The sequence below is a fragment of the Heterobasidion irregulare genome (assembly GCF_000320585.1).
Source record: "Heterobasidion irregulare TC 32-1 unplaced genomic scaffold scaffold_12, whole genome shotgun sequence".
Lineage (NCBI taxonomy): Eukaryota > Fungi > Basidiomycota > Agaricomycetes > Russulales > Bondarzewiaceae > Heterobasidion > Heterobasidion irregulare.
Window position 1 is genome coordinate 1095805 of NW_009258208.1, and position 25979 is coordinate 1121783.

Genomic DNA, 25979 nt, shown 5'->3' on the forward strand with positions numbered 1-25979 from the left:
GTTTGTCTGCCAGGCGGGGGCTTTGTGGAGACGCTGGAAGTCGCGCCCCCTCACAGATACCCGCCAGTACAAGACCGAGTGCGTTCAATTATGTCTCTCTATGCCGACAGGTCCTGGTTGCCGATGAGGCTCCAGGCCTTATGTCCCTTTCTTTCCTCATCATCACTTGGTTAACGGTTGTATGTATAAGTTATATCGCTTCTCTTTATCCAGGCGCACACTGATTACATCTCATACATAGATTATACGGCGGAACAAGTTCTATTAGTAGGACGCCTCAGTTCATTCCGTGTCTATCTCGACCTCCTCGACCACCTCCTTCACGATTGTCGTCTTGTCTATCCGCTTGAGCTTCTCGATGATGGGCGCTCCGCGCTTGTCCCTCCTGTCCGTGCGCCGATCATAGTTGTTTACTTCCGGGGGTGGCTCGATCACTTCGAATCGCTGTGTTCTCCTGACGGTGCACAAACCGACCGCCTTCTGTTTCGGCAGCCCGGTATCATGGTCCATGATCAACGTGCCAGACGGGGCGAGTGCGTTTTTGAACCGAGTTCTACGGACGACGGTCGTCGTCTCATGGCCAGGAGTCCCTACCATTGCCCTGATCTCTTCCACCCGCTTCAGGTCGATGGCCTTAGCTTTGCCCTTCTGGCTCGGATCGTACGTCCTCGCCGCCTGCAGGCGCTGCTGGAAGTCTTCCTCGATGGCGGGAAGATAGTCATTTATCACCTCCTGCATGACCAGGGCCTGGTGAGTGGGCTGTTGAGGAAGAGGAGCACCAGTCTTGTCCCCGCGTGCCGCCGCTGCCATCGCCTGCCCCACCAAAGCGCGCACCATCCTCTCTTGCAGCGCAGCCCAGTGCCGCGCCCATTCCCGCCGCTCCCTCTCCTTGTCCAGCGGCGCAGGCGGCGCCAGCGTCGCTGACGATCCTCCCTCCCCCATCTCCGCCCTGTCTGATGCGTTGGCCCTGGAGGCGATGGAAGCGCCGTTGATGGCGTGTCCCTTGATCCTGCTGGGCCCGGCAACTGGATCCAGCTCCATGTCAACGTCGTCGTTGATCTCTGTGGCGGCATACTCGACCTCCGTGGCTGCGTACTCGACCTCCGTGGCTGCGTACTCGTCTTCATCATCCATGTCGTCGTCGGACGACCCGACACTGCTGCCCTGACGCGCGTCACTGGCGGCCTGGTGCGCGATCGGTTCGAAGTCCTCATCGTTGAACACAATGCGGACTCCCTGGCCAGTCTCGCTCTGGCTAACGGTGACGCGGTCGGCACCGTACATGTCGAGGGCTTTCTGGATCCCAGTTATCACCTCGGCCGAAGGAGCGCCGCCTCTGCTACGGAGTGCGTAAGCCATGGTTGAAGGAGATGGAATGACAGGGTAGGGGTATATGCGAGTGGATTTTTCGAACGTTGAAACGAGTATCTTGATGCTTGGCTCGCGACCTGTATCTCGTTCCTTGTATGGGGAAATCAACTCGCTCTGCCTGACCCTTTATATCTCTCGCGCGGGTCCGCTTTTCACCGTCGGGTTTGTGGCAGATGTCAAAGCCTCTGGCGATTGCCTTTCTGTCCAGGGTGGCCTTGCCCACATTTGCGCTCGCGTGTCACTCAGGAGCGACCGCCTTTGTTCACGACCGTGATCGTGGCCTTCATGTCTCGGGGTCTCAACTCTGATCATAGGTGGCTTGGAGCACGAACGGGGCGCCACCTTTGTGCCTTTGTCCATGCGATGGCTGTTCCGCCCTGGGTAAGCAGATCAATGAGCCCTCGTAGTTGACCCTGTGGAGGAGAAAATCTGACTCTGACGTTCTTGAGGGTCTCGTCGTTTCAAGTGCGAACCATACCTCCGTTGATAGGAGACAATTCAGTCCACACCAAGTTCAACTGGTGAACGATATAAGGATACTGTCTATCGGCAACTCAATATGTGCAAGCTGCCTATCTCGCAATGTACAAAGGTGCGTAAATGCAGGTCTTGTGCGGTCAATTACGGCGGCTTCTCGGGGTCAATCGACAAATACCATTGGCTATGGAGTTTTTCCAAATCCTTAATGACCATGGAGATGTGTCGAGCATGCATATAGTCAGTGAATATTCGTTCGATGGCGGAGCCTTGAGGGTTTTAGACATCTCGAGAATTCACCCAACCGATAGAACCAAATGTTCGTAAATCCCTCTGTCTCTGCCCTCACTCTGAGGATCTCTAGGAGGCTAACTTTTCCTCTTTTACTGTTTCGCGGATTGCTCGCCGCTTCATCTTGTGGTTGCTGGCCAACCCACAAGGTACGGTCGTTTTTCAGAGAAAAATGAAATCTGGGGGCAGATGCTACCGGGTGACGATTGTCGCCATGCTATGCCATGGATAAGACGGAACGTGATCGACGTACCCAGCCCCCGCATTGGCTGGCCATGGCCTAACAACGTCAAACAGTCGCAATACGTTTGTGGATTTCATTGCGGCTAACATACCGCATAACCGTAAAATAGGGTGACATACTACAGAGGCTCCTCGACAGGTACAAGCTGGTAACTCTTACTGCTCCCTTCTCAACCACTTCCTTGCTCGTATTGCCTTCTTAGCGGCGTTCACGTCAGCATCGCCTCGCTCATATCCTCTATAAGGCCCCAACATGGTCTACGTGTCGCTAGGCGGTGTGGCGTCAGTAGCCTGAAGGTCTCAGTATAGGATCCCTGCCAGGAGCCCATTCGATGACACCCTTCTGCTCCCTCTGCTTGTCCAATGCATCTCGAAGCAGAACCATCCGGCCGTCGATGGCTGCCTTGCTTTCCGCTCTGATATAATCTGCACTGATGTTCTTCCAGTATTTCTTGAGGACACGCAATAGAATGGGATCCGTAACACCCCGCTGAGCATAGAACTCTTGTTCTTCGTTTGAAGATTCCGCATTCGGAGGTGTCGTTCCCAAGGGTCGAACGGCTGAGGATTCGGGATTGGAGAGTCCAGCGCTCGAGGGCTTGGCGGGATCTCCACTCGCGTTCGCAACAGCCTCACCTCTCGCCCGCTTCATCCTGTCCACCAACGCTAGCACCTTTTCCTTCTCCCCTTCCTGAAACTTAACCCTACCCTGTGGCACAGCTTCGTACCTGTAAACCTCCGAAAAGTTGACTCCCCATGCACCCACCCTGGCTTCCGGCTGGAGTGGTCTCGGTGCCCTGGGCGTCTCCAAGGCTTCAGAGTCAGGCCTGCCATTGATGCTGACGTTGAGCTCGGTCGGGGTATAATTGAGCTCGGTTCTTGCATCATCGACCTCGGTCGTGGCGCAACTCGCTAGGGAAGCAATCGACGAGTGCACAGCGATGCCACTCTGCCACGCATTATCGGGCTCGCCAGTACTATCGGGAACCTCCGCGTCTTGGTCGACATTCATGTCCATATCTGCATCGGCTGCTGCCTGCACAGTATCTTGTCCACCCTGCGATTTGCGGCCGCTACGGGTTGGAAGAGAACCGTAGTTGCGTGCTGGGCCTTTGCTACGGGTATCAACCATGGTGGCAGAGCGAGATCAAAAATCACGGAGAAGTAGTCGCGGTAGAACAGTAACCAAAGTTGACTTTCAAATGTGGGTGGGATGCGAGGCTACGTCGTTCTGGATTAAGGAATGGTGGAGTCGCTGAGTGCTGCACGAGCCTTCATATATACCACTTGTGTTTTGACCCCCGCCTTACTGATCGGCGAATGAACGCTGTGGCCTTGCAGGTCAATCATGGCTTTGGCCGTGCCAAGATTGTCATTGGTACGTGTCTTTGCCCGTCGCATTGACCCACAATGCGACCGGCCGAGACCTTGTCATTGTGAGACCGGCATGTGGCTTTGATGTGGCAGAACAGGGCACGTAGCGTTACATGGGAGAACCTCCGCGCGCCACTGGATCTTGGACATCCTTTGGACAGCGCGTACACTTGCCACCAGCATCGCTTGTGCGCTTCTCTTGGCAGATGTTTGTGGCGTGTATCAGAATGCCACCCTGCTCCACCTCCTGATAAATAGCTTCGTATCGACATCCAACTTGGGTCGTCCTGCAGCAAGAGTTCCATCCCTCTCCCACCTCCCCTCTCTGGCGGCCAAGACGTTCATCGCATCCTCTTCAACGCTTGCCACTCTCGTTTCCACTGTTATCAAGCTAGCTTATTGGGTTATTTTCCCCTTTATCACGGGTGTCCTCTCGCCTTCATCACAATCCCGGCTCTGCAATCCTTCGTCGCACTATGGTTGTCCATCGCCCCCAACGATCGCGAACCTTTTCAAAAAGAAGGGGGCCACAACAAGCACCTTCCTCCAACAAGTTCTATTTCAGTGACCTGAAACGCTTGGTCAAAAACCCTCTCCCGATTCTGCCTGCCATCTGGAGGTGGTTCGCGGCGCCCACGGGACAGGTGGACTCACGGGTCCGTTCCAATAAATCTTACAAATCTTTCCTCGACGGAAGGGCCTCGCTTCCTTTCCCTCACGCAATATCTCTAGGGGATCAATCTCGCCACCAGACTCCCTTGTTCAGGTCTGGTGGTGCAAGTGTGCTCGCGGAACAGTTCTTCGAAGGGAGCGCGCACTTCGCCACTTGGAGTCAGACTTTTCCCACAGGTACCAGTAGCATTGTCAGCGAGGGTTCGGGCAGTGGAGAAAGTGACGGTCCTCGCGAGGGATCAAGTGATGTTTCCCGCGAGGGATCAAGCAGCGGCACCTTCGAGGAGTCCTTAAACGCCCCCAAGGGAATCTTCCCCTCCGCGAGCCAGACTGACCAGAAAATTCAGGCTAGGTTGCGATTCCGAAACCAGTTCATCCGGGGCATCTTCAAGGAGCGAGAGAAAATTATGCGCGCTCAGGAGGGACAGGCCATAGCCAAACGTATAGCCGAATTCGCGCGCCGGGATGCACGCCTGCTCAAAGCTATGCACCAGCCGGCGGAGGAGGAAGCGAAGCGGCAGGTGGAAGAAGCTGAGATGCAGAGGGAGCAAGAGAGGCGGCTCCATGACGCTGCAATGGCTGAACTGGTCAATCAGTCCATCCGTGAGGAGCAGGAGAAGCAAGACCTTCTCCGGGGCCGATGGGAGGTGTTGCGACAACAGGAGATAGAGTTTCAGAATCGCGTCGAGCGCGAAAACGCTGAATTCCAGCAGGGAAACTTGGACTTCCGACGAATGAGGTGGAACCACCCGTACAGTTCGAAGTACACCCAGGAACACTTCATGCGAGTCAAAGTCAAGAGACGAGAGGAGGATGAAGCGAGACTAAAGGCTACTAAGGAAAAGCTAACAAGGCAAGCGGGTTTGAGGCTACAGGAGTTACGGGAGGAGTTGGATGAGGAGCTAAGGCAGGAGGCGCTCGAGGAGGCACTCAGGCAGGAGGCGCTCAAGCAGGAGGCGCTCAGGCAGGAGGCGCTAAGGCAAGAGGCTCTCACGCAGGAGACGCTCAGGCAAGAGGAGCTAAGGCAAGAGGCTCTCAGGCAGGAGGCTCTCAGGCAGGAGGCTCTCAGGCAGGAGGCTCTCAGGCAGGAGGCTCTCAGGCAGGAGGCTCTCAGGCGGGAGACGCTCAGGCAGGAGGCGCTCAGGCAGGAGGCGCTCAGGCGGGAGGCGCTCAGGCAGGAGGCGCTCAGGCGGGAGGCACTCAGGCGGGAGGCGCTCAGGGAGGCGTTGAAGGAAACTGCGGAGGCGAATGCTCGTACAAAACAGGCCATCAACCCCTTGCGGCAAATTCTTGAGGTGTACGACAAAAAATGGGCTATCATCGGGGAGAGAGAGAAGGGAGACACCATATGCTTTGGTTGGGCCGATATGCCATTTCCCCTTTTCGACATCCCCCCCATAGGCGCATCAGATCAAATCACTCTCGACAACGTTCGCAAGTTCCTATTCCATCCGTTGAGGCAAGGCTTACAGACCTTTTCGAAGAAGTCTATTCTACGCAAGGAACTGCTTCGGTGGCATTCCGACAAATTCGACTCCAATGTACTATGTTATATCTACCCTCAGGAGAAGGCTGCCGTGCAGGACGCCGCGGGAGTTGTGGCTAGACTTTTGACCCAGCTGATGCGAGAAATGGACAATCAGTAAATCATGCCTCTATGCCTTGTATGCCTATGTATTTGTGTTGTGTTGCACTGAGAAGTAGTCTGTTTTCATGTATTGTTCGCTGGGTTCAAGCAATCTTTAGATGTTCCATACAAGACCTTCACTTCCAAAGCAAAATTCATTAAGTGAACGGAGCTCAAGGAGCTAATGACCTCCCTCGCCTGCCTACTGTCACCTCAGAGATTAGCCCGCCCGTTAACATTTAGAATGCTATCGTGGCATACGACATGGTCAGCTGAGCATTTACAAACTTGTCTTCATGTTCTACCTGATGCGCCATCATCGTGCACCAGCTACCAAAGTATGTCTCAAGCCTTCTGATAAGACTGCGCCACAGACGGATTTATCTGCTTTGTCTATCACTATTTTTTGAGTAAATGGACCAATCTAATAAAGTGCATCCCAGACTTGATTCGAAGCCCATATGTTCCCGTCGGAGACCAGCCCGGAAAGACCTACAGATTGAGTCTTTGTATGCAAGGCTGCGAGCAAATCCTGAAAGAATACCTACTTTGACATATCCAGTGCGAACACAGAGCGAGTAAAGGTTTATGAGGACTTCCGCATTCGAAAGGACACTGCGCTTGCGGATGACTGTTTCGAGGAGCCCATACCTTTCCAGTGGCGACTTCGAGGTGTCGAGAGACTCTGAACGAAATGAATTGGCAACATGAGGTGCCCAGAAAGATTTTGCGAGATGCGTAATTAGCCAGAATCACCAAAGAACGTGACACTCACTGATCCTCATACTAGTTTCACCTCTACATTCATATAGCAGAGGGAATTCGTATTTCCGCGAGGCATGTAGTATAGAATCGCTTGGGAACGGATGAACGAGATGATCTCATATATGTTCGGCGAGGATGCCAAAACTTCAGCATGCGCCATCTCCATCGTTGAGATGGCGAGCCCAAGGTGTACTGGAATGACCAAGGCAGATGAAAGAAAAGCCATCAGAGCACTATGACTGCGCTCGTTCTGTGAGTGTGCCAAGCGCCAAATGATTTGTCGAGTGAAGGCCTTCATGATATTCGCTGAGAGCAGCCACTTTGTTTATCGCGTGAGCATCGGGAAAGTGGTTCCGTTACGAGAAAGATATTTTCCGTTCGGACCTCATGGTGAGTTTGACGGAGTAAAACGATGAGGGGCAGATTGGTCGCACATATGCTCGGTTTATAGAGTTCTAAGGTATCAGTTACGATCCTACAGTAAGATCGCCATGCATATTGAAAAAAAGGATGTTTCCAAGGACTGGAGTCACTGCTTCGCACCTGACCGTGATACCGAACACTGCAAAAGATTTGTCACCAAACAGGGGGGAAGCAAGCGAGTGAATCAGGCATCGTAGTCTGCAAGCTGCAAGGCTGACCTCAGTGTATTGACGCTTCCGTGGCACGAAACACCTCTGCAGCAGAGCAGAGCAAACATATGAGCCGATAAAGACTAAAGTGGTATCATAGGAGCCGGCCCATGGTCTTGACTTCCTAGAGAACCATGCCTGGTACCGCGAGCGCCTCTGATATCGTGGATTACATTGTCATTGTCGCCGAGTCCGACAAAGCCAGTGGAGGTTGCTGCGGAAAACGAACAGCTTTGCGCAGACTTGGCCGGTGGCGCGCGCGGCGTCATCGTGTCTCAAACTCAGAACTCGCGCTGTCCTTCTCCACCCCACTTTCACTCCTTCCACCCTTACTCCCATCCTCCAACTTTCCGCTTCACGCAACGATGCAGGCGATACGGCTGCAAAAGAAATATCCTGAGGTCACTCAAGATGAGATGTTTGAGTTGATCAACCGTTTCAAGTGCGTCATTACTTCGTTCCTGTTCAGGGGTCTCTGCAGAAGCACTGCAGGCTTCTCTTGACCGTTTGCCGTTGGCTGACTTGTCTTCCAATTTTACACGTCTCCCCGTGTTTGCATGCAATGCTGAAACATCTGTACGGAACAGCACGATCGACGTCGATAGCACCGGGCGCATTGACAAGGCCTCTGTCCTGCACGCTCTTCAGTCACGAGGAGAATCTTACGATCGCGTACGAGAGACGCTCAAACATGTCAGTGTGGATGCTAGCGGAAAGGTAGAATTGGAGGACTGGGTCGAGGTGAGCTGTTTCTTCCCCGATGCTGTCTGAGATGAGATGTAGGAGTACTCTGGGATGGTCAGCGTTACCCTGCTTCCCCCTTGGGCTCCGCGTTGTTCACACACGCACTCAGTTCCACGACCTGACATTCCTCTAATTTTAAACTTTTGGCCTCTTTGACAAAGCATTGTTGTAGGCCACATCATATCTTGAGCTGTGGCGTCTCCCGAGAGCTGCGACAGAGTGCAACGACCTCGCAGATACATCATCGGTGATCAGTACTTGAACTGACTTGTCGCTTACAGCTCAATGTCAAATTGAGATCCCAAACATCTTCCATATCGACCAAGGCGGGCAAGGTTACAGTGCAAGGCTCGAACGCAAATGTCAGTCATACCATCAACGAGGACGAGCGACGAGAATTCACAAACCATATTAATGGGGTATGTTTCCCATTCCTTCATGAATTTCTCGTCTCACCTGGTCATCGTGATCGCTTGTATATCGTACTTGCAGATCCTCGAAGGAGATCAAGATGTCGGGACCCGCATCCCAATCCCTACCGAGACTATGCAGCTGTTCGACGAATGTCGCGACGGCCTGATTCTTTGCAAACTGATAAACGACTCTGTACCCGACACAATCGATATGCGTGTGCTCAACAAGCCGAAGCAGCGGAAGCCTCTAAACGCCTTCCAGATCACTGAGAATAACAACATCGTGATCACGTCCGCGAAGGCCATAGGGTGCTCCGTTGTCAATATTGGCTCGTCTGACATCGCGGAGGGTACTGAGCACTTGATCCTCGGGTTGGTCTGGCAGATCATCCGACGCGGCCTGCTCAGCCAGGTGGATATCAAGATTCACCCAGAGTTGTACCGGTTGTGCGAGGAGGGTGAGACGATCGACGATCTCCTGCGGCTGACGCCAGACCAGATCCTGCTCCGATGGTTCAATTATCATCTCAAGCAAGCTGGCTGGGAGAGACGGTGAGCACGGCACCACAGTTGCGCACTTGTCGTGATACTCATCAACATGATTTCTATCTTGTACAGGGTGAAGAACTTCAGCAAGGACGTGTCCGACGGAGAGAACTACACGGTCCTCCTGAACCAACTAAAGCCCGAAGAATGTTCTCGCGCGCCGCTGCAAACGCGCGACCTGCGTCAGCGCGCGGAACAAGTCTTGCAAAACGCGGCGAACATCGGATGTCGCAAGTATCTCACGCCGGCATCACTCCTCGCGGGCAACCCGCGCCTGAATCTGGCGTTCGTCGCGAACCTATTCAACACGCACCCGGGGCTTGCGCCGTTCGACGAAGAGGAGGCGAAGGACTACGGTGCAGTCGAGGACTTCGACGCGGAGGGCGAGCGCGAGGCGCGCGTGTTCACGCTCTGGTTAAACTCACTCGGCGTCGAGCCCGCCGTGTTCAACTTGTTTGAGAACATCCGGGACGGGCTCGTCATCCTGCAGGCATTCGACAAGATTCTGCCGGGCTCCGTTGTGTGGAGGCGCGTGTCGAAGCCGAAGGCTGGGGTTACCTCGCCGACGAGGCGGTCCTTCTCGGAAGAGGGCGCAGAGGAAGAAGAGGATATTGGCGTGACACCTAATCAGAGCAAGTTATCGAAGTTCAAGCAGGTCGAAAACACGAACTACGTGGTCGAGCTCGGTAAACAGAACGGCATGCATCTGGTTGGTATTCAAGGGTCAGATATCGTTGACGCGAACAAGACGCTTGTTCTCGGCCTAGTCTGGCAACTCATGCGGTCAGCTCTTGTGTATACCGGTGCCCTTGCTCCCACTCACTCTTATTGGCTCCGTTGTCTTCGTCATGTGTAGAATGAACATCACAAAGACGCTCACGTCGCTCTCAGGAAAGGGCCGGCCGATCAGCGACACGGAGATGCTCAAGTGGGCAAACACGACGGCACAAAAGGCGAAGCCAGGCGTCAAGCCGATCAGGTCATTCAAGGATCCGTCCATTACGACTGGCTTGTTTTTCCTCGACCTACTCGATGCCATCCAGCCGGGAATCGTCGATCCCACCTTGGTGATTAACGTGAGCGAGAGCGGGGACTACGAGGATCGGCGGCAGAACGGTAAGCATTGGCTGGGCCCGCGTGCGCGAGATGCAGCTTCTCATCCTTTACTCTCTTGCAGCGAAATTGGCCATTTCAATCGCCAGAAAGATGAACGCTCTGATCTTCTTGGTCCCAGAGGATATCGTCGACGTCCGCCCGCGCCTGGTATGCCCGCCTGTCCATACATTGTGATTTTGATTTTACCGGCTGCTGACCTATGGCTTCCAGATCTTGACCTTCGTCGGAAGCTTGATGAGCATCGCTGCATGATGAAATTATTTCCCCTCTATGGACACGAATTCGGTCTTCAGTACGTTAGTGTATTCGGAAAGCAATGTGGAGAACGGAAAATGGCTTGTTGTACAGCAATGGAATACGATAAAGTTCGAATGAATGAACTTTTCGAGAAAGCAAGGTCTGGTTATCTTGAAAGACGAACCATCAAGAATCAACAGAGGGGATCAGAAGTCTGGTAACGTTCACTACGCGTCAACGGTATTCGTCTCCTTGCAAGTATGCTCCCACAGCGCCTTGCGCTGCTCGGGCGTTCCAAAGTACTTCTTCGTCCCCAAATTATCACCGTTGCTCCCGATGCGGTATGCGCCCAATACGCCCGCGGAGCCGGCAGCCCGCGCGGCGCTACGATAAAGTCCCTTCCAGAGATACTCCCCACACTCATCCTGGGAAACAGTGAAGAGGTAGAAAAGAGGGAGGAGTATGTTGCTTGCGCGGAAAAGGATTGACTCAGATGCCTTGAGGAAATTAGTGCGCACAAATCCTGGGAAGGCGTGCGCGAACGCGATTCCGGGATTGCGCAGCGCATATTCCTTTTAAAAGCACAAGGTATAAGCCTCCAATCACAGTATCAACGAGCAAAGCGTGCGTGTTTGCAGTTGAGAGGGTGGGGCTGACCTCGCACATGAGGTCGTTGTATGTCGAGCATGGCCCTGAAATGGCGGGGTTAAACCGCTTCTTGAGCCCGAGATCGTCGACGTCGATGGGCCCTCCGTACCCGGCAGCGAAAATGGACATGACTTTCGCATCTTCGTTCGCGTCTCTTGCGGCCCGCATTGCTGGGAGGAGTCCGTGGATGAACGACCACCGACTGTAATACTGCACGGCCAGTTTCTTGTCGAGACCCTCCTCCGTCTCGGGGCGCGAGATGGATAAGTTTCCAGCAGAAAGAACAAGGAAGTTGACCTTGGGATGTTTGGCAAAAATGTCGGCGGTTGCGGTCTTGACGTTGGAGATGAGAGAGATGTCGCAGGGTACAAATTCGTACGAGCCAGTTCTACAGATGCATGTTCATTACACCGCTGATCGTAGGAGAAAAGAGACACATATGCGAGTCATCTTGGTCTCCAGGTCTGTGAGAGGCACCTTACCTGGATTCCCCAGCGGCTGATCTCATTTTCGATATGATACCCTCCGCCGCCTCGCGGTTGCGGCCTACGAGTATAATATGCGCGTTGCCCTTCGTGTGACGATTAAATGCCTCGGCCATGCCCTGTCCGATCCCAGATGTTCCACCAACGAATACAGCGACAGGGTTCGTCAACTTCGCGGCGGTTGTAAGATTCATAGACGCAGCTAAGGATGCCATAGGCGTTGGTGCGGAAGTCGACAACGATTAGTGGTGTGGTGGGCCCGAAGGAGTGTGCTGAGCACGGTGGGTTGATAATGGAGGACTAAGATAGAGCGCATCTTATAAGCAGTAGTACGGCGTCAGGGAGGCTAGTCAAGCGCGCAAAGAGCTGCAGGGAGGGAAGTGGGAGCGCAACATGCCGGCGGTCTGCGTCATTGATCCGTCCCGTGGCCGCCGCCAGCCTCAACGACCCTGAAGTCTGACAAGACTTGCCATGTCTTTCTCGAGTCTACGAGCTGGAAGACAATCAAAGGAATCCAAATCTTTTGTCAATGCCCCCAGTGCGGCAAAAGAGGAATCCACAACACTCGTACCTACAAAAGCGGTTCTTTCTCCAGCGTCAGACTCAGCGTCTTCGATTGCTGAATTGTTATACAGCACCATCCCGGGGTTTCTGGAAGTCCGTACAACCTCGGAGGATGGGCGAGGAATCTGGACAAAACAAGGAATCAAACGCGGTTCGCAGTGTCTCGCAGCTTCCGCGCCATCCTTGTGCTCACGCATCGTCCTCGCAGGAGCCGCCTTGCTGTCTGTGAAGCCCCATATCCATGTCCTATCCACCAAAAACTTAGAATACTTCTGCTCGGCATGTATTGCCCCCACTCCAGAATCAGGCTTGAAACGATGCACACGTTGCCGCGTCGTCTGGTACTGCAGCGCCGTACGTTCTCGTCTCGAAACCGATACCTCTTGCACACGTTGAATATGCCCATGACATGTTGTAGACTTGTCAAAACAATGACTGGGTGACGCACAAGGCCGAGTGCTCTGCAATGCAACGATGGGCTGCAGGGGCGCCCTCGCCCGACGTCGCGATACCCGCGGAGCCTATCAGAGCTCTCGGTCGACTTCTCTGGAGAAAGCAAAAACAAGGCCTGAAGAGCATTTGGGTGTATTTCGATCATCACTTGTCATCTGGACAACGCTGACTTTGATCACACAGGCTAGGGAAGTTGACCAAATGCAATCGCGTATGTTCCGCTCTAAGTTTTAATTCTCTGAATGCGCTGATGCGTCGCGATCTCGCTGTTTTGTAGTACGGAAATCCCTACCTCCATTAGCAACGGAATCTCATACACACCTGGCTCATGCTGTGATCCGTTACCTTGGACTGAATGCTCCTGGAGAATTAGGAGCCTTTGGCATCGCAAATGCAGCTGACATTGTCGATGTTATATCGAGGGTATGATACTTTCATTTTTTTCATGAGAGATTCGAGTTCAGGCTGATTCTCCATGCTCGCAGTTTACAACAAATTCTTTCACACTAACGTCGCCGTCGTTGAATCCATTGGGCGTTTCAGTTTCGCCTGTCGTTGCACTGATAAATCACTCTTGTGACCCAAATGCTGTCGTTGTATTCCCTCGCTCGTCGAGTAACCCATCTACTCAAGAACCCTGCATGCAGGTCGTTGCTATACGTGACATCGCTCCAGGAGAACAAGTGAAGAAACGCTACTTTCACGGTCACTTTCCTACGCTGATTTATATGTAAACTAGGTTTTTACCGCGTATATCGACACGACTCTGCCAAAATTGCAGAGGCAAATGGCGCTAGAATCGACATATAGTTTCAAGTGTAAATGTACCCTCTGCTCGGAAGTTGCAGATACAGATTTAAGAGAGAGCGTTTGGTGTCCGAAGAAGTGCGGGGGAGCATGCCCTCTTCCCACTGAAGGTACGGCATCATAGAAAATCCAATGAAGTCCCACGATTGAGATAGATCCTGTTTCATCTCTATTAGAGGATCCACTGACTCGCTGCAGGAAGTGTAAGGCCGTTGTGATTGATACTGATGCTGTCCTTGACGCGGCCCGCATCGGCCAAGAAGCCCTAGACAAGGCCAACGCGCTGCAATTCTCCGGTATAGCTCACACTCCCCCTTTGCCTTCACCGCATCGCACGACTCAACCTTCGCCTCAATCCTCCCATTAGACCTCCCCAAAGCCCTCCAACTAACAACCAACATTGTCCCCATCCTCACTTCCGCGAACCTCACTCCCGCTTCACATCCCCTCCTCTCGCTAACCCGTCTCCACCAATCTCTGCTCCTCGCGTCCTTCCCGCCGACACTCACCCAAGACGCCCTCGACACCGTCATCCGCGCTGCCTCTTCGTCCTTGGCCGGCCTCTGCACAATTCTTCGCCCGGGGCACCCCATCCGTGCGCTGGCTATCGCGGAGCTCGGAAAGCTCCTTGCAGTCGACGAGCCTTCTCCTGCCACGACTCCCTCGCCCGCAGGCGCGTTCCCGCCGTCCGGCGCGCCGCGCCTTAATTTGGCTTATGAGACACTGGTCAAGGCCAGAGCCGAGCTGATGGTCGGGTTCGGAGAACAGAACGAAGGCGGGGAGGTAGGGAAGGAGGTAAGAGAAATGATCGTGCGAGTGGAAAGAGAGCTGGCGGCGTGGAAGCAGGGTGTGAAGAATGTGATAGAGGACACGCCAGCCTTGCAGACGGGGCGACGAAAGTAACGTTGTTCTGAGCATCACTTGCTGAATGATATCAAAAAGTAATTTGGTGGAGAACACGCCAATCAGATTACGATCCGTTACAAGAAGCTGTGTATGACAGGGAAAACAGGACTCGACGATGAAGACTATTTACATATGCCGATCATGACAGTGCATTCTCAGCCTCAGCGTGCACCTCGTCCTCGTCTTGATCCTTTAAGATAAAAGAGACCTCGCTCTCATCCAGCTCTACCGTCGTCTCACCCACCAAAACCACCGACTCTGTTTTCTCGAGGGGTTCTTCAGTCCTGATTTCAGTCTCCTGCGCATGCTCTGCGCGGGCCAGCTCTGCGTGCGCCAGCTCTGCGACGTCGACGTTCTCATTCACTCCAGGATCCTCAACGACCTGTTCCTCGGCCTGCCCCTCATCATGTTTTGTATCCACGTCATTGAGGTCCACTTCTTCAAGATCTTTGATGTCTTCGGATGATGACTCTGGCTCTGGCTCCGGCTCTGCTCCTACCTCCGCTTCTGCAACGTCTCCTGTTGCATCCTCTGACTCGCCTGCTTGGGGTGGCAGAAATATCTTCTCACTCGTTGCTGTCGGGGGGTCTTCTGCAGCGGTCGGCTCTTCAACAGAATCGACTGACTGACCCGGTGTTTCCGAGATGACGCCCTCGACGGGCTCCGGTGCAGGCTCTTTCGTAGTTTCTATGGATGCCTCATCCAAAGCCACAGGTTCTTGGGGTGCAGGAATGATATCGTCCTCAGGTTGTGTAGATGTAGAAGGAGTAGGAATGGCGAGAGGCTCGGCTGGACTGGGCTCGGGCTCGGACGCGGACGTGTGTGCATCCACCTCTTCTGCTACATTGGGAACGTCCAGAGCCTCAGGTTGCGCGCTTGGAGGATCAGATGGCACCTCCTCGGATTCACGGGCGAGAGCAGGATCCACAGACGAAAATTCGTCAACCGGTGAATCAGCCTCTGTCCCTCTCCTCTCTGCCTCATCTGTCTCTTTCGCCGCCTCCTCCTGCACCTGTTCGACCACATGCTCCTTTTCACCTTCTTCCTGACCCTGCATTTCTACTACTGGCGAAGCTTCCTCGACAGCCAGAGGAGAGAATTCGGGCGAGGGAAGAATGTCGATTTCCTGGGGCTGCCCGTCCTCAGAGCCAGAACCAGAACCAGAGTCCGAACTGCCTACCAGTGACCTGGGCTCCTCCGCATCCTCGTTCTTGGCCAGCTCCTCGGCCAGGATGAACGCCTCGCTGTGCACCATCGTATCCGTCCGGCTCCGGCCCTTCCATGGGCTTGGATTGCGCTGCGGCGACGCCTCTGCAAGGGGTGCCCCGTGCCCGAACCCGCTCTCGGTCGGGCTCGTGCTAGACTCAAATGGGTCCTCCGTGCCGCGCCCACGATCCCCTCCCGTGTGGTCTTCTTCCTGCTCCTGCTGCGTATACGCGTGCTGTGTGGCGGCGGCGGCGAGAATACGCGGGGGTTCGTGCTCGGGCTCGGGCTCGAGCACAGGAGTAGGAATGACTAGGAACTCGCGCGGGACGAGGTCGAATTTGTCGATGAGTGCAAGAAAGCGGGCGTAGAGTGACGAGTCGGCCTCGGCCTGCTCGAAAACCTCGCGGTGGTGAAAATAGGCGTGTGCGAAGATGCGGCTGAGGCGCCGCGCGAGGGAGTTGAAGTGGCGGTGCGAGGCCGAGGGGATGGAGATTCTATTGAAGGACGCGGGGTCAGAGTTGAGCGCTCAAGGATAGCAGCTGGACGAACGAACCGAGACGGGAATGCCCTCGGTGAATTGAGGAGCCCGGTCGCGCTGTCTATGGTGTGTAGGATATAGTCGATGGCACAGCATTGCTATGTTATAAGAACTCTGTGTCAAGTTGATACCATGTTATCAAGAACAACTCACCTCCATGGCGCCATCGGTGCCATGGGCTACGCAGAGGTACTGCCACTCGCCTGCTTTCATTTCTGGACATGTCGTCCGCGTGCATTCTTGCTGAAGCAGCGTAATGAGCGGATATGAGAGATCCTGCGCGAGTCGCCTACACGCGAACGAAAGCCGACACAAGTCAGCATGCCACCACTGCGTGACACGAACTCGGAGACACGCACCGCAACTGTTCGTAGATCCAGCACGCCTTGTCAACGGCGAAGTCGTTCTTTGATTCCTTCTCGCCCTCCTTCTCATCGCCGTTCTCCTTCACTTCGGCGCCTTCCTTCCCACTGCTGGTGTCTGGTACAGAGACGATGGCCTCGACGTCATGAACGTCCAATCGAATCAGGAGCGAAATGTATTCCTGAAGCTGGAACGCGCTGTCGAGAGACGAGAGCGATGGGAGCGACTTGTCTGGGTAAAAATGGGACCTCCTGGAACCTTTCAAGGGCCTCTGGACAACTGCAGTCATGGTTGCTCTGAGGTTGTTTAGCTTTGCGGAACGCGACGTGCTAAGCACTTCGTAATGGTTCTCAATCCGGGCTATCCTAGACGGCTAACGAGTGCTACCAATATTTCAAACTCAGATTGTAGTGAGTCGTTATCTGCTGACTGTGACCACAGGCTTGACTGCTTGCCGTCATGTGAGGCTACGAATAACGTACCGCAGCTGCTCCTGCGAAAGAGATCCCTCACTCGTCAACTTCTCGTCAAACCTTGTTATGCAGAGCGATATATTCTATCGATTCGACATGTCGTGAATCGACAAGGTTGCTTAGCACCACCATGTTCACTTATTTCAACGCACACCGTCGCGCCTGGTGAGTGCTCACTCACAGACATGCACAGCTCAAACATCCTATTGAAGATGATCAAACGCATTTGAAAGTCGTGAGAAGCAGCAAGAGCGCAAAGATAGTATCGCCGCGTTACCCGCTGAATACCGCGCTCCGCTGACCGCACAGGATGTCGACATCCTCCGCCAACCCGCCTCCGCCATCGTCTCGCGCGTTCAATCTGGAGCCCTTTCGCCCAAGGAGGTCCTCGTAGCCTATGGCAAGAAAGCCCTACTCGCGCACGCCGATACCAACTGCCTCACCGAGATTATCATCCCCAAAGCCGAATCGTGGGCTTTAGAGCCCAAGACGAAGCAGGGACCGCTGGCCGGCATGCCCATCAGCCTCAAAGACAGTGTCGGCGTCGCCGGATTCGATGCATGTATCGGGTACTCGAAGTGGGTTCATAAGCCTTTTTCCAAAGACGCACCCGTCGTCGCCCTCCTTCGCGATGCGGGTGCCCTCCCATTCGTCAAGACCAACGTCCCCATCACGCTACTCTCCTTCGAGTCGAACTCAGACGTCTTCGGCCGCACGACGAACCCGCACTCAAAAGGGTTCTCCCCTGGAGGCTCTTCGGGCGGGGAGGGCGCGCTTCTCGCTCTTGGTGGCTCACGCCTTGGGCTCGGCACGGACGTCGCGGGGTCCGTACGCGTGCCGGCACACTACAGTGGGGTTTACACGATCAAGGCGTCCTCGGGACGATTCCCTAAGGTGGGCAACGCGTCGGGAATGGTGGGCCAGGAGGGCATCCCTGCCGTATACTCGCCCATGACGCGAACGCTAGAAGACCTCGAGACATTTTGGAAGGCTGTCGTGAGCATGAAACCTTGGGAATATGATCCATCTGTGAGAGCGCATTGCCTTGTTTCGGAATTTCAACCCGTTATTTCGTCATGCTGACCGAGGGATCAGTGTATTCCTATTCCTTGGAGGGAAATCGACTTGCCTGGAAAGAAAACGTTGAAATGGGGCGTAATATGGGATGATGGTCTGTGCGCTAGGCGGTCTCGCGCAGCATTTTGTCATTCACCTGTACTTCGCAGGAATCGTGATGCCCTCTCCGGCATGTAAGCGCGCCCTGCAGGAAGTCGTATCCGCGCTAGAGGCCGACGGTCACGAAGTCGTCGACATGTATGCTTCCTCGCTTGCAATCCTTGATCAACTCACAGCTTGCGACTCGTGCGTGCCGTCTCCAGTAACCCCCCGAGCCCTCTAAAAGCACTCAAGATCGGCTCTCAGCTTCTAGCTAACGCTTGTGAGCCAGCCAACGCCCTATCAAATATAACTCCTCACTCGGCTTTTTCAAGGCCTCACCGCCTCCTCTTACATTCAGCCACATGAAGCCAACGATCCGGGCGTGGCGCTTGGCACCCGCGCCCTCCGCGTTCCCTTCGCACGCTCCCTCGCGCGCCTCCACGCGCTCTCCTACCGTATTCCCCTCCTCCGCTTCCACCCCTTCCAGCCCGTCGATCCACTCTATGCTTCCCTCGTCGAGGGATGGCACGTTCATTCCGGCCAGGAGCACTACGCAGCCGTTGGTGCGCGCGACGCGTACCGGCAGGAGTGGTTCGACTTCTGGAAGGCGCAGGACCTGGACTTCGTGCTGACAGTGCCGAACGCCTTGCCGGCCATGCGGCACGGCGGGAATAAGGAGGGGTGGAAGGCATGCGGCTATACGTTCTTGTTCAACGTCGTGAGTATCGCACTTGCTATTTCTGTTTCGTGCATATCCCCATGCGATGTCCTGATCCGCTACGTCAAAGCTGGACTACGCTGCCGGCGTGCTTCCTATTACGCACGTCGACCGGGCGCTCGACGCCATCGCCTCCACCAGTAAGCTCTCTTCGTACCGCAACGCCGTTGAGGCAGGCGTCTACCGCGGCCCGCGTGCGTACGATGCGGACGCGATGCATGGGCTGCCCGTGGGCGTGCAGATCGTTGGGAAGCGACTGGAAGAGGAAAAGGTACTCGCGGGGATGCAGATCATCGAGGGCCTGTTGAAAAAAGCAGGAAAGGGGTACGAGGGGCTGTCAGTGAACGTGGACGTGTGATCGTGTCTGCGTGGCTGTAAGTTCAAGATGGATCGAGTGTGTGTAAGTGGATCAAAGTCCTGTCACTGTACCGTCTCGCTTGTTGGGTTTGTCGGGTTCGTCTTTTGGTGCACTTTCGTGTTTTTCCAAATGTGTAATAACTGGTGAGTTGTTGAGGGCTTTCGATTGGATTTTCCACTTACCCCTTCTGTGCTTTTCGTTCGGACATCAGTACCTCTATCACGGCAATGTCCATGCTGATGATCAACGTGCTCAATGTAGCATACGTTGAAACATCGAGCTGTCTCAGCGTGCGAGTGAAGTTTCATTCAGAATGTTAGCATCTCGTGTAGCAGAGTGCCGCTAAACAACACTAAGTCGATGTCCGGGGTATGTAACCGGTGCCGAATAGTACCACGTTTTCACAATACACTCATATCTCTTTCCCTGTCCGGGATGGATAGCAGCATCGTTGCCTATCTGGATACTCGAGCCAAAAAATGAGCTCAACTTCTTTCCGACGTCGACCTTTTCGCTCGGAGGCTTTCTGATGATGGAAGGTACTGAACTCGGCCCGCATTCTGATTGATGGAGGTGGTGCTTTGTTTGCTCGCAGTAATTAACGTTGCTTTGAATATTTGTTGCCGACCGATATGTCTGATCTGTTTTCCAGGAACAACCACAAGTGCAAGAGATATGTATTCGTCGACCTCCATGCATTCGTGTGTCGCAATGATTGAAGCATCAAAACAACTTCTCACAGATGAAGGGGCTTGCCAGCCGAGTCAGGTATGTACTTCTTAGTGAGACAATATCGACAAACATGCTCCGGTGCAGTTCTCATCTTGTTGGTTGCTTCCCACACCATACATGGGATCGTCTCGCAGATTCCAAACACAGATTTGCTTCCAAATCAGGACACACATTTGATATACTTAAGCCCAGCAATGTCTGTCTCCTAGTGTTGGTGCCTTTTTCCACAACATCATTGGGACCGGAATAACCTGGTCGGCTATTCCCCTCGAAATTAAAACGTACAATAGCAATTATCATATGTTCTGCAGTGCTCTCCACAATTACTTGGAGTTCTTGTCTATCAGTAAGGTGTATCTCATGCTATTGTTTATTGGACACTGACTCTCATGTATCGATGAACACGCAGCTATCCTTACTATAACCATACTATCACCTTTCCAGAGGAACTACAGTATATATGGAAACGACCCCTCACCATAGCGTCAGCGTGGTTCTTCGTGAACCGTTACATATCGTTCTTGGGAACCACCTTGGTGCTGGGTCTCCAATTTGGTGGCTTTGAAAATGAGGTGAGGGTACTTTTGTGATGGGCTTGTGAACCGAACGGCGCTTATTCAATCCATCCGCGTTATTGGGCTGTTTGGTCAGAGGTATGCTTGGTTTCTGGGAGGGTGAGCCGAAGTGTTGAAACAGTTGTAGCTGCAGAGTCGAGACATTTATCCGCGAAAAAGTCGACGCACACGGTTGGCTAGATATGTCCCTCGCGCTTTGTTCATGTGTGAGCAGAGTTGATATGCCATATTGAGCATCCCTGCCTCGCAGAAGCAAACAGCAACACAAAGGGTCTGCAGCAGCGGTCTGGATCTCACAAAGCAAGAATGTATTTGAGCGCGCCGGTTCCACATGCTCGCACGATAATCAGTGTCGTCACGAGTGGGCCTGCCTACCGCGATAAGTAGAGGGTGTACTTGAGAGCCGGACTATCGACCCGGCGAAGAAGGCAAGGTGCGATGCGCGTGTCGTCTGCGTCCTTTAAGGCCCAGAATAAGGGAATCACATCGAACGGTTCCAGAAGGCTCCACAAGTCGCGCATGGACCAGAGTCCTGGACGAGCACCTCCATAGCCCCAGTATGACGCCAGCGGGCCTGTCGTGCTGGCGCGCACGCCGTAGACAAGGGAGAGAACAAAGGGCGTTTATGAAGGAGGGCGTGCCTGCGGTGCCTACGAGGGAAACCAGAGTGCGCCGCTGCATTATGCATCATGCATTGTCCGCATCCGTGAAAGATTAGGAATGATCAAGCGTGGAGTGAGATCAAACAACAACAAAGCAGAAGCCAGACCCGCGCGCAACGGCGCATAAAAGGGCCCGAAAGAGAGAGCTCAATCTCCACGGTTGCAGGGCAACCGCGCGCTGCCCAACATCTGAACACCTACTAGCATCCTTGACCTACCTACAAAGTGAAGCACCTGCCCTCAGCGGCCCATCCAGTGAGCAGGCTCCGTCCTCATGCTCCCCGTCTTCCTCGTCTCATCTCATCTCATCTCATCTCGTCGGCCGACAAGCTATCATTGTTATTTGGTTCCCCGAAAGATCGACAAAGGCGGGAGGGAGGCCGCGGCTCCGGCGGGTGTAGGCCAGTCGGCGGCGCGGCGGCGCGAGGCGTGCATCCTCCGTGGCCGTTACCGCTTCGGGCGGGGCAGACGCCAGACAGGGAGGGGGGGGGGGGGGGTGGCATCGCGTGAGGCGTGCGTTCTCCGTGGCCGTTACCGTGCGGCGCAGCTGTCACCGGTTTCGTCCCATCCTCACGTAGGTCTCTCCACCGATGCTTCACAAGACACAAGCGAAGGCCCACGCCGCGCCGCGTCGAGACATGCCGACAGAGCACACCTGGCAATCTCCCCCCTGCGCACAGGCGCGAGGGCGATGCGGGTGCATTTTGGTGCGCTTCCCTGCAGGGACTTTCGCGGACACTCCCGATAGACTGACTGAGCCGCTTTAGGTCGCCGAGAGAGTGACGAGGCCCGCGGTGGGCAGTGGACATAGATATGCACGCTTACTCGTGCGGGGCAAGGTCAACAGGGGCGCGAAGGGACCGGAAACAGGGCGTCTGATCGTCTGGGGTTGAAGATGCCACGGAACGGGGCGCTCTTCACTGTGGGTACTGTCAAAGGCACGGTGCCAGAGCCAGCTCTGCACGCACGCGATGCTGGCTCTGAGTGATAGTGTCCGCGCGCGCGAGGGCTGTTTGGGCCTATTTGGGAATTTCTCAGACACTCCCGATAGCCTTCTACCGCGGCTTGGTCGCAGAGTGACCGACGAGGCGTGCGGGAGCGCAGATGTGCACGCTTCTGCGACGCGAGGGACTGGAAATAAGGTGGTGGATTGTTCGGGTTCGAGGACGCCAGGGGTAGGAGCACAGGGAGACTTTGGTGTTCTCTTCTTAAGCGGTCCGCTGTTTATTTGTAACTGAGTGGGGTCGGGCGAGGAAGGGAGAGGGAGAGGGAGAGAGGTAAGAATTTCGGGATGTGTAGAGTCATTCATGGACACGAATTGGGGGCGGGGGAATCCTGGAGCGTAGATATGATCACCAACGAAGATAATCTGTAACGAGCAATGAGTACCGTACCGGATGCTGAGGGACGCGAAGAGAAGGACAGCACACGTCCGCCACCGTTATTCTTTTCCGGCGAGCGAAGAATCCTATAGGGGACGTTTAGTAGATGGGGCAGCCTCCCGAGAACGATAAGTCGGACGCCTTTATAGAACCTCTTCAAACGATGGTTCGGAGCGCAAGACGGGGCCAGTGCGAGACGTTTATCTCGGATGCTTCGCTCGCTGGGACTGGTCGCCTCCCAGGCGCATAACCTCGAGAACACCGTATCAAGTCCAAGACAGCAGGACGGCAATGCGAAAGCAAGATCTACCAAACCGCGTCCACCGTGGCATTCCGCCTATACGACCACGACAGGCGAGCCCCGTCCGGGCGTCCGGCGCCGAGCGAACACACAACCCTCGTGCCTCGAATTCAAGCATGCGCTGGAAGCGCAATAACCTACATCTGCGACTAGTACAGCCCACCGTAACAGTTCGTCCCTCGGTCCCGCCCCCACCCCCACCCGCTCGCCGACCCGCTACTCCGCAGGCGCGAGCGCGAGCGCGCCCACGGCCGCGTCGACGCGCTCGATGTTCGTCTGCAGCGCCGCCAGGGGCATCACCGCATGCAGCTCGTCTGTCCCGCGCAAACACCAGCGGCGCGCCGCGTGAGCGCTCCACAAACAATCCGGAAGGAGACAGGAGCGGGCGGGGGCGGGAACTCACCTCCTAAGGCCGCGAGCCACCGCGCGACGGCCGCGCGCATGGGCCCCACGAATGTCTGTTCGATGTTGCGGATCGTATCGAGGTCGCGGATCCCCGTCTGCTCAGACAAAAGCGAGCGAGCGGGCGGGCGGGCGGGCGGGCGTCAGTGCCACGGCGAGAGCTCGCAGATACCATACGAAGAAAAAAACGAAAAGAGAGACGAGGGCGAGACCAAACGATAGACTCACCCTGTTCTGGACATCGCGCCGCAGCAGCACGTAATACAGCGCGAGGCACTCCGCGAGGCGCGCGGGCTCCGCCGAGCGCATGAACGCGTCCGCCGGCGTAGACTCGGCCACGAACAGATCAGGCGGGTGCGCGCGAAACACGTGTGCGCCGAGCGCGCCCAGCAGCGCCGGCGACGCGAACACGTCCACGCCCGCGTCCGCCGACCCCGCCGGCGCTCCGGGCTCCGTGGCGGCGAGCGCGGCGAGCACGGATTCCTTGACGAGCCCGACGGCGGCGGCGCGCATCTGCGGCGGGTGCGCGTCCTCGGCGGGGTCCGTGAGGTCGCGCAGGACCTGGAGGCGCAGCGGGGCGGGGGTGGCGCGCAGGGCGAGGGACAGGAGGCGGAAGGCGAGGTGCCGCGTGGGCGGGTCCGGGTGGGCGCTGCAGAGGGACGCGAGGACGGGCGTGAGCGGGAGGACGAGGTCCGGGGGCAGCTCTGCGCCTGTGCCCGTGCTTGTTGGTGTGTGGCTGGAGGCGGGCGAGGGGAGAAGGGCGACGAGGAGGAGGTAGAGGGGCTCGTCTGCGATGCCGATGTCGAGTGCGCTTAGCAGGACGGGGAGGAGCGGCGTCAGCGCGGCGGGGGTGAGCGGCTCGGGTGGCGAAGCGTGCGCGAGGAGGATCAGCGCGGCGATGCTCGGGTTCGACAGCAGCGACGCAGACGTGCGCCCGAGGGCCTTCGAGGCCGCCTGGCGAAGGCGGCATCAGCGAAAAGGGGCAGAGGAATGGACGGGGTGGGCTGCAAGACGAACCACGGCAGCGGACATCGCGTCCTCGCCCGCCTCCCAGCCGCTCCGCACCGCCGAGCGCACGACGAGGCGCGGGAAGCGCGCCTCGAACGCGCGCTGGGCGCGCGAGCACGCCACCCTGCCCGCACACGCCTCGAGCGTCGCGTCCAGGACGGACGCAAGCAGCACCTGCGATGGGACCACGCGCGCGGTCAGGCCGCCTGTGTTCGGCACCGCGAGTGCACAGCGGAGCCACGCACCGTGCATCGCGCGAGCGCGAGCGCGTCGGCGTCGTCTCCGGCCTTGGTCTGCGCCTGCGCCCACGCGCGCGCGGACATCGCGAGGCCCGACGCGGCGACGACGAGTGCGCGGCTTTCTGTGGCGGTGGCGCGCGCGGCGGCGCGGTAGACGAGGGGCTCTAGGTCGGGCGCGATCGACTGCAGGGTGTCGAGCGCCGGCCTGCGCTGGTTCAGGCGGGGCACGACTGTGGGCGCGTCAGAAAGCATACACGTGCGAGGAGCGGAGGAGAGGAAGGGGGGCGGGGGCGGGGGACGCACCGCGCGCATATAGCGCCATCAGCCGCGCGACCTGTGTCGCGAGCGACGCCTTTGCAGATGGTTCTTTATCCGCTCCACCGTTGTCATCCTCGTCCCCTTCCTCCTCGGCTTCCAGCCGCTCCACGATCTCCTGCGCGCCCATAACCACCTCCTTCGCAGACGCAGCGTCCCCAAGCACCACCAACACGCCCTCCGCGCCTGCCCTCGCCGACGCCAAAACATCCGGAAGAACAGCGAGCGGGTCCTGTTGGCGCGCGCACGAGCGCCATGGTCAGCACGCAGCGCTCGCGGAAGTGGGGCAAACGGCGAGAGAAGGAAAAGCATGGAAGGAAGGAAGGAGGGAGAGAGAGAGGGAGAGAGAGGGAGAGAGAGAGAGGGAAGACGGCAGCGGCCACGCACGAGGAATGCACGCAGGTCCGAGTCCTCGCGCGCGACGAGCGCGGCGCCGATCTGCGCGAGCGTGTGTGCGGGGCGGGGGTCGTGCGCAGCGGAGGAGAGCGCGCGTGTGAGGTGCGCTGTCCTTTCCTGTGTGTGCGGGGCGTCGTGAGTTGGGGCGCGAGGCGAGGCAAAAGGGGGGGGAGGGGGAGGGGGAGGGGGAGGAGAGAGAGGAGGAGGGTAAGAGCGGGCTCGGGCTTACCTCGTCGGCGAGGTCGATGGGCAGGCGGAACGCGTCGTGCTCGGTCATGATGCCGCTCTGAATCGACCGATACAACAAGTCTCCACTAAAATGCGCGCCGCGCGCGGTCAAAACTCAGGCGCGTCGGACGAGGGAGCGCGCGCTCGCCGCTACTCACATAGGTCCAGCCAGCGCCGTCGTAGCAGTAGATGCCGCGCTATGCACGCTACAAAGGCCGCGCCAGATCAGCGATCGCGAGTCGTCATCGCCAACAGCGCGGTCGAGCGCTCACCTCAAAAGCAACGTCGACGTCGACGTCCTCACACCCAGATCGATGAACCTCACCCGAGCGCGCCGCCTCGCCCCACGCCTGCCCTCTCCAATCCCACGCGCGCATCACGCATCACGCATCACGTGCCCCTCGCACGCTATAAAAACCCGCCCGCCCCGCACCCTCCCGTCCCCCAACTCATTTCACGGGACGCGCCTTATTGTCCCCCCGCGCGCAGCTCGCATCGCGCAGGGGCCTACTGCACGTCCCAGACCAACGGCTAGCGTCTCAGCTGGAGCGCGC

The 25979-nt window shown here is 56.3% G+C and overlaps 12 protein-coding genes across 12 annotated transcripts; 6 read left to right on the forward strand and 6 right to left on the reverse strand.

Annotated features, from left to right (window-relative positions):
* Positions 1-26: 26 nt before the first annotated feature.
* HETIRDRAFT_412268 (uncharacterized protein) lies at positions 27-1499 on the reverse strand. Its single transcript, XM_009553952.1, has 2 exons — positions 242-1499; positions 27-179 (listed from the first exon to the last, which is right to left on the reverse strand). Exon 1 carries the CDS (start codon positions 1357-1359, stop codon positions 283-285), a length of 1077 nt encoding a protein of 358 aa, XP_009552247.1. The 5' UTR covers positions 1360-1499; the 3' UTR covers positions 27-179; positions 242-282.
* Positions 1500-1558: 59 nt separating this feature from the next.
* On the reverse strand, positions 1559-3448 carry HETIRDRAFT_390442 (uncharacterized protein). Its single transcript, XM_009553953.1, has 5 exons — positions 2722-3448; positions 2471-2580; positions 2393-2419; positions 1806-1849; positions 1559-1748 (listed from the first exon to the last, which is right to left on the reverse strand). The coding sequence occupies exons 1-5, from the start codon at positions 3398-3400 to the stop codon at positions 1670-1672; spliced, it is 939 nt and encodes a 312-aa protein (XP_009552248.1). The 5' UTR covers positions 3401-3448; the 3' UTR covers positions 1559-1669.
* A 784-nt stretch (positions 3449-4232) lies between these two features.
* HETIRDRAFT_329582 (uncharacterized protein) lies at positions 4233-6074 on the forward strand (the record flags this gene model as incomplete). Its single annotated transcript, XM_009553954.1, has 1 exon — positions 4233-6074. One exon carries the CDS (start codon positions 4233-4235, stop codon positions 6072-6074), a length of 1842 nt encoding a protein of 613 aa, XP_009552249.1.
* A 1743-nt stretch (positions 6075-7817) lies between these two features.
* HETIRDRAFT_329864 (uncharacterized protein) lies at positions 7818-10523 on the forward strand (the record flags this gene model as incomplete). The annotated part of the gene is made up of 8 exons (XM_009553955.1): positions 7818-7894; positions 8040-8193; positions 8478-8615; positions 8689-9161; positions 9228-9938; positions 10012-10271; positions 10333-10418; positions 10482-10523. 8 exons carry the CDS (start codon positions 7818-7820, stop codon positions 10521-10523), a joined length of 1941 nt encoding a protein of 646 aa, XP_009552250.1.
* A 212-nt stretch (positions 10524-10735) lies between these two features.
* HETIRDRAFT_422633 (uncharacterized protein) lies at positions 10736-11856 on the reverse strand (the record flags this gene model as incomplete). Its single annotated transcript, XM_009553956.1, has 3 exons — positions 10736-11080; positions 11166-11544; positions 11639-11856. The coding sequence occupies 3 exons, from the start codon at positions 11854-11856 to the stop codon at positions 10736-10738; spliced, it is 942 nt and encodes a 313-aa protein (XP_009552251.1).
* Positions 11857-12112: 256 nt separating this feature from the next.
* Positions 12113-14368, forward strand: HETIRDRAFT_53624 (uncharacterized protein; the record flags this gene model as incomplete). Its single annotated transcript, XM_009553555.1, has 9 exons — positions 12113-12356; positions 12414-12559; positions 12624-12788; positions 12842-12869; positions 12936-13081; positions 13144-13341; positions 13398-13575; positions 13642-13761; positions 13833-14368. 9 exons carry the CDS (start codon positions 12113-12115, stop codon positions 14366-14368), a joined length of 1761 nt encoding a protein of 586 aa, XP_009551850.1.
* Positions 14369-15878: 1510 nt separating this feature from the next.
* HETIRDRAFT_329756 (uncharacterized protein) lies at positions 15879-16767 on the reverse strand (the record flags this gene model as incomplete). Its single annotated transcript, XM_009553957.1, has 5 exons — positions 15879-16071; positions 16131-16213; positions 16269-16404; positions 16475-16542; positions 16603-16767. Coding segments are annotated over 5 exons (645 nt in total), but the record flags the coding sequence as incomplete, so codon positions are not given.
* A 314-nt stretch (positions 16768-17081) lies between these two features.
* On the forward strand, positions 17082-19185 carry HETIRDRAFT_126066 (uncharacterized protein; the record flags this gene model as incomplete). Its single annotated transcript, XM_009553958.1, has 7 exons — positions 17082-17116; positions 17185-17980; positions 18047-18122; positions 18178-18265; positions 18331-18389; positions 18478-18827; positions 18898-19185. The coding sequence occupies 7 exons, from the start codon at positions 17082-17084 to the stop codon at positions 19183-19185; spliced, it is 1692 nt and encodes a 563-aa protein (XP_009552253.1).
* A 1148-nt stretch (positions 19186-20333) lies between these two features.
* On the forward strand, positions 20334-20507 carry HETIRDRAFT_329881 (uncharacterized protein; the record flags this gene model as incomplete). Its single annotated transcript, XM_009553959.1, has 1 exon — positions 20334-20507. A coding segment is annotated over one exon (174 nt), but the record flags the coding sequence as incomplete, so codon positions are not given.
* A 952-nt stretch (positions 20508-21459) lies between these two features.
* HETIRDRAFT_455633 (uncharacterized protein) lies at positions 21460-21963 on the reverse strand (the record flags this gene model as incomplete). Its single annotated transcript, XM_009553960.1, has 1 exon — positions 21460-21963. One exon carries the CDS (start codon positions 21961-21963, stop codon positions 21460-21462), a length of 504 nt encoding a protein of 167 aa, XP_009552255.1.
* A 1120-nt stretch (positions 21964-23083) lies between these two features.
* On the reverse strand, positions 23084-24985 carry HETIRDRAFT_237994 (uncharacterized protein; the record flags this gene model as incomplete). Its single annotated transcript, XM_009553961.1, has 6 exons — positions 23084-23151; positions 23241-23337; positions 23468-24181; positions 24260-24421; positions 24493-24716; positions 24790-24985. Coding segments are annotated over 6 exons (1461 nt in total), but the record flags the coding sequence as incomplete, so codon positions are not given.
* A 531-nt stretch (positions 24986-25516) lies between these two features.
* HETIRDRAFT_455635 (uncharacterized protein) lies at positions 25517-25960 on the forward strand (the record flags this gene model as incomplete). Its single annotated transcript, XM_009553962.1, has 1 exon — positions 25517-25960. One exon carries the CDS (start codon positions 25517-25519, stop codon positions 25958-25960), a length of 444 nt encoding a protein of 147 aa, XP_009552257.1.
* Between the last annotated feature and the right edge of the window lie 19 nt (positions 25961-25979).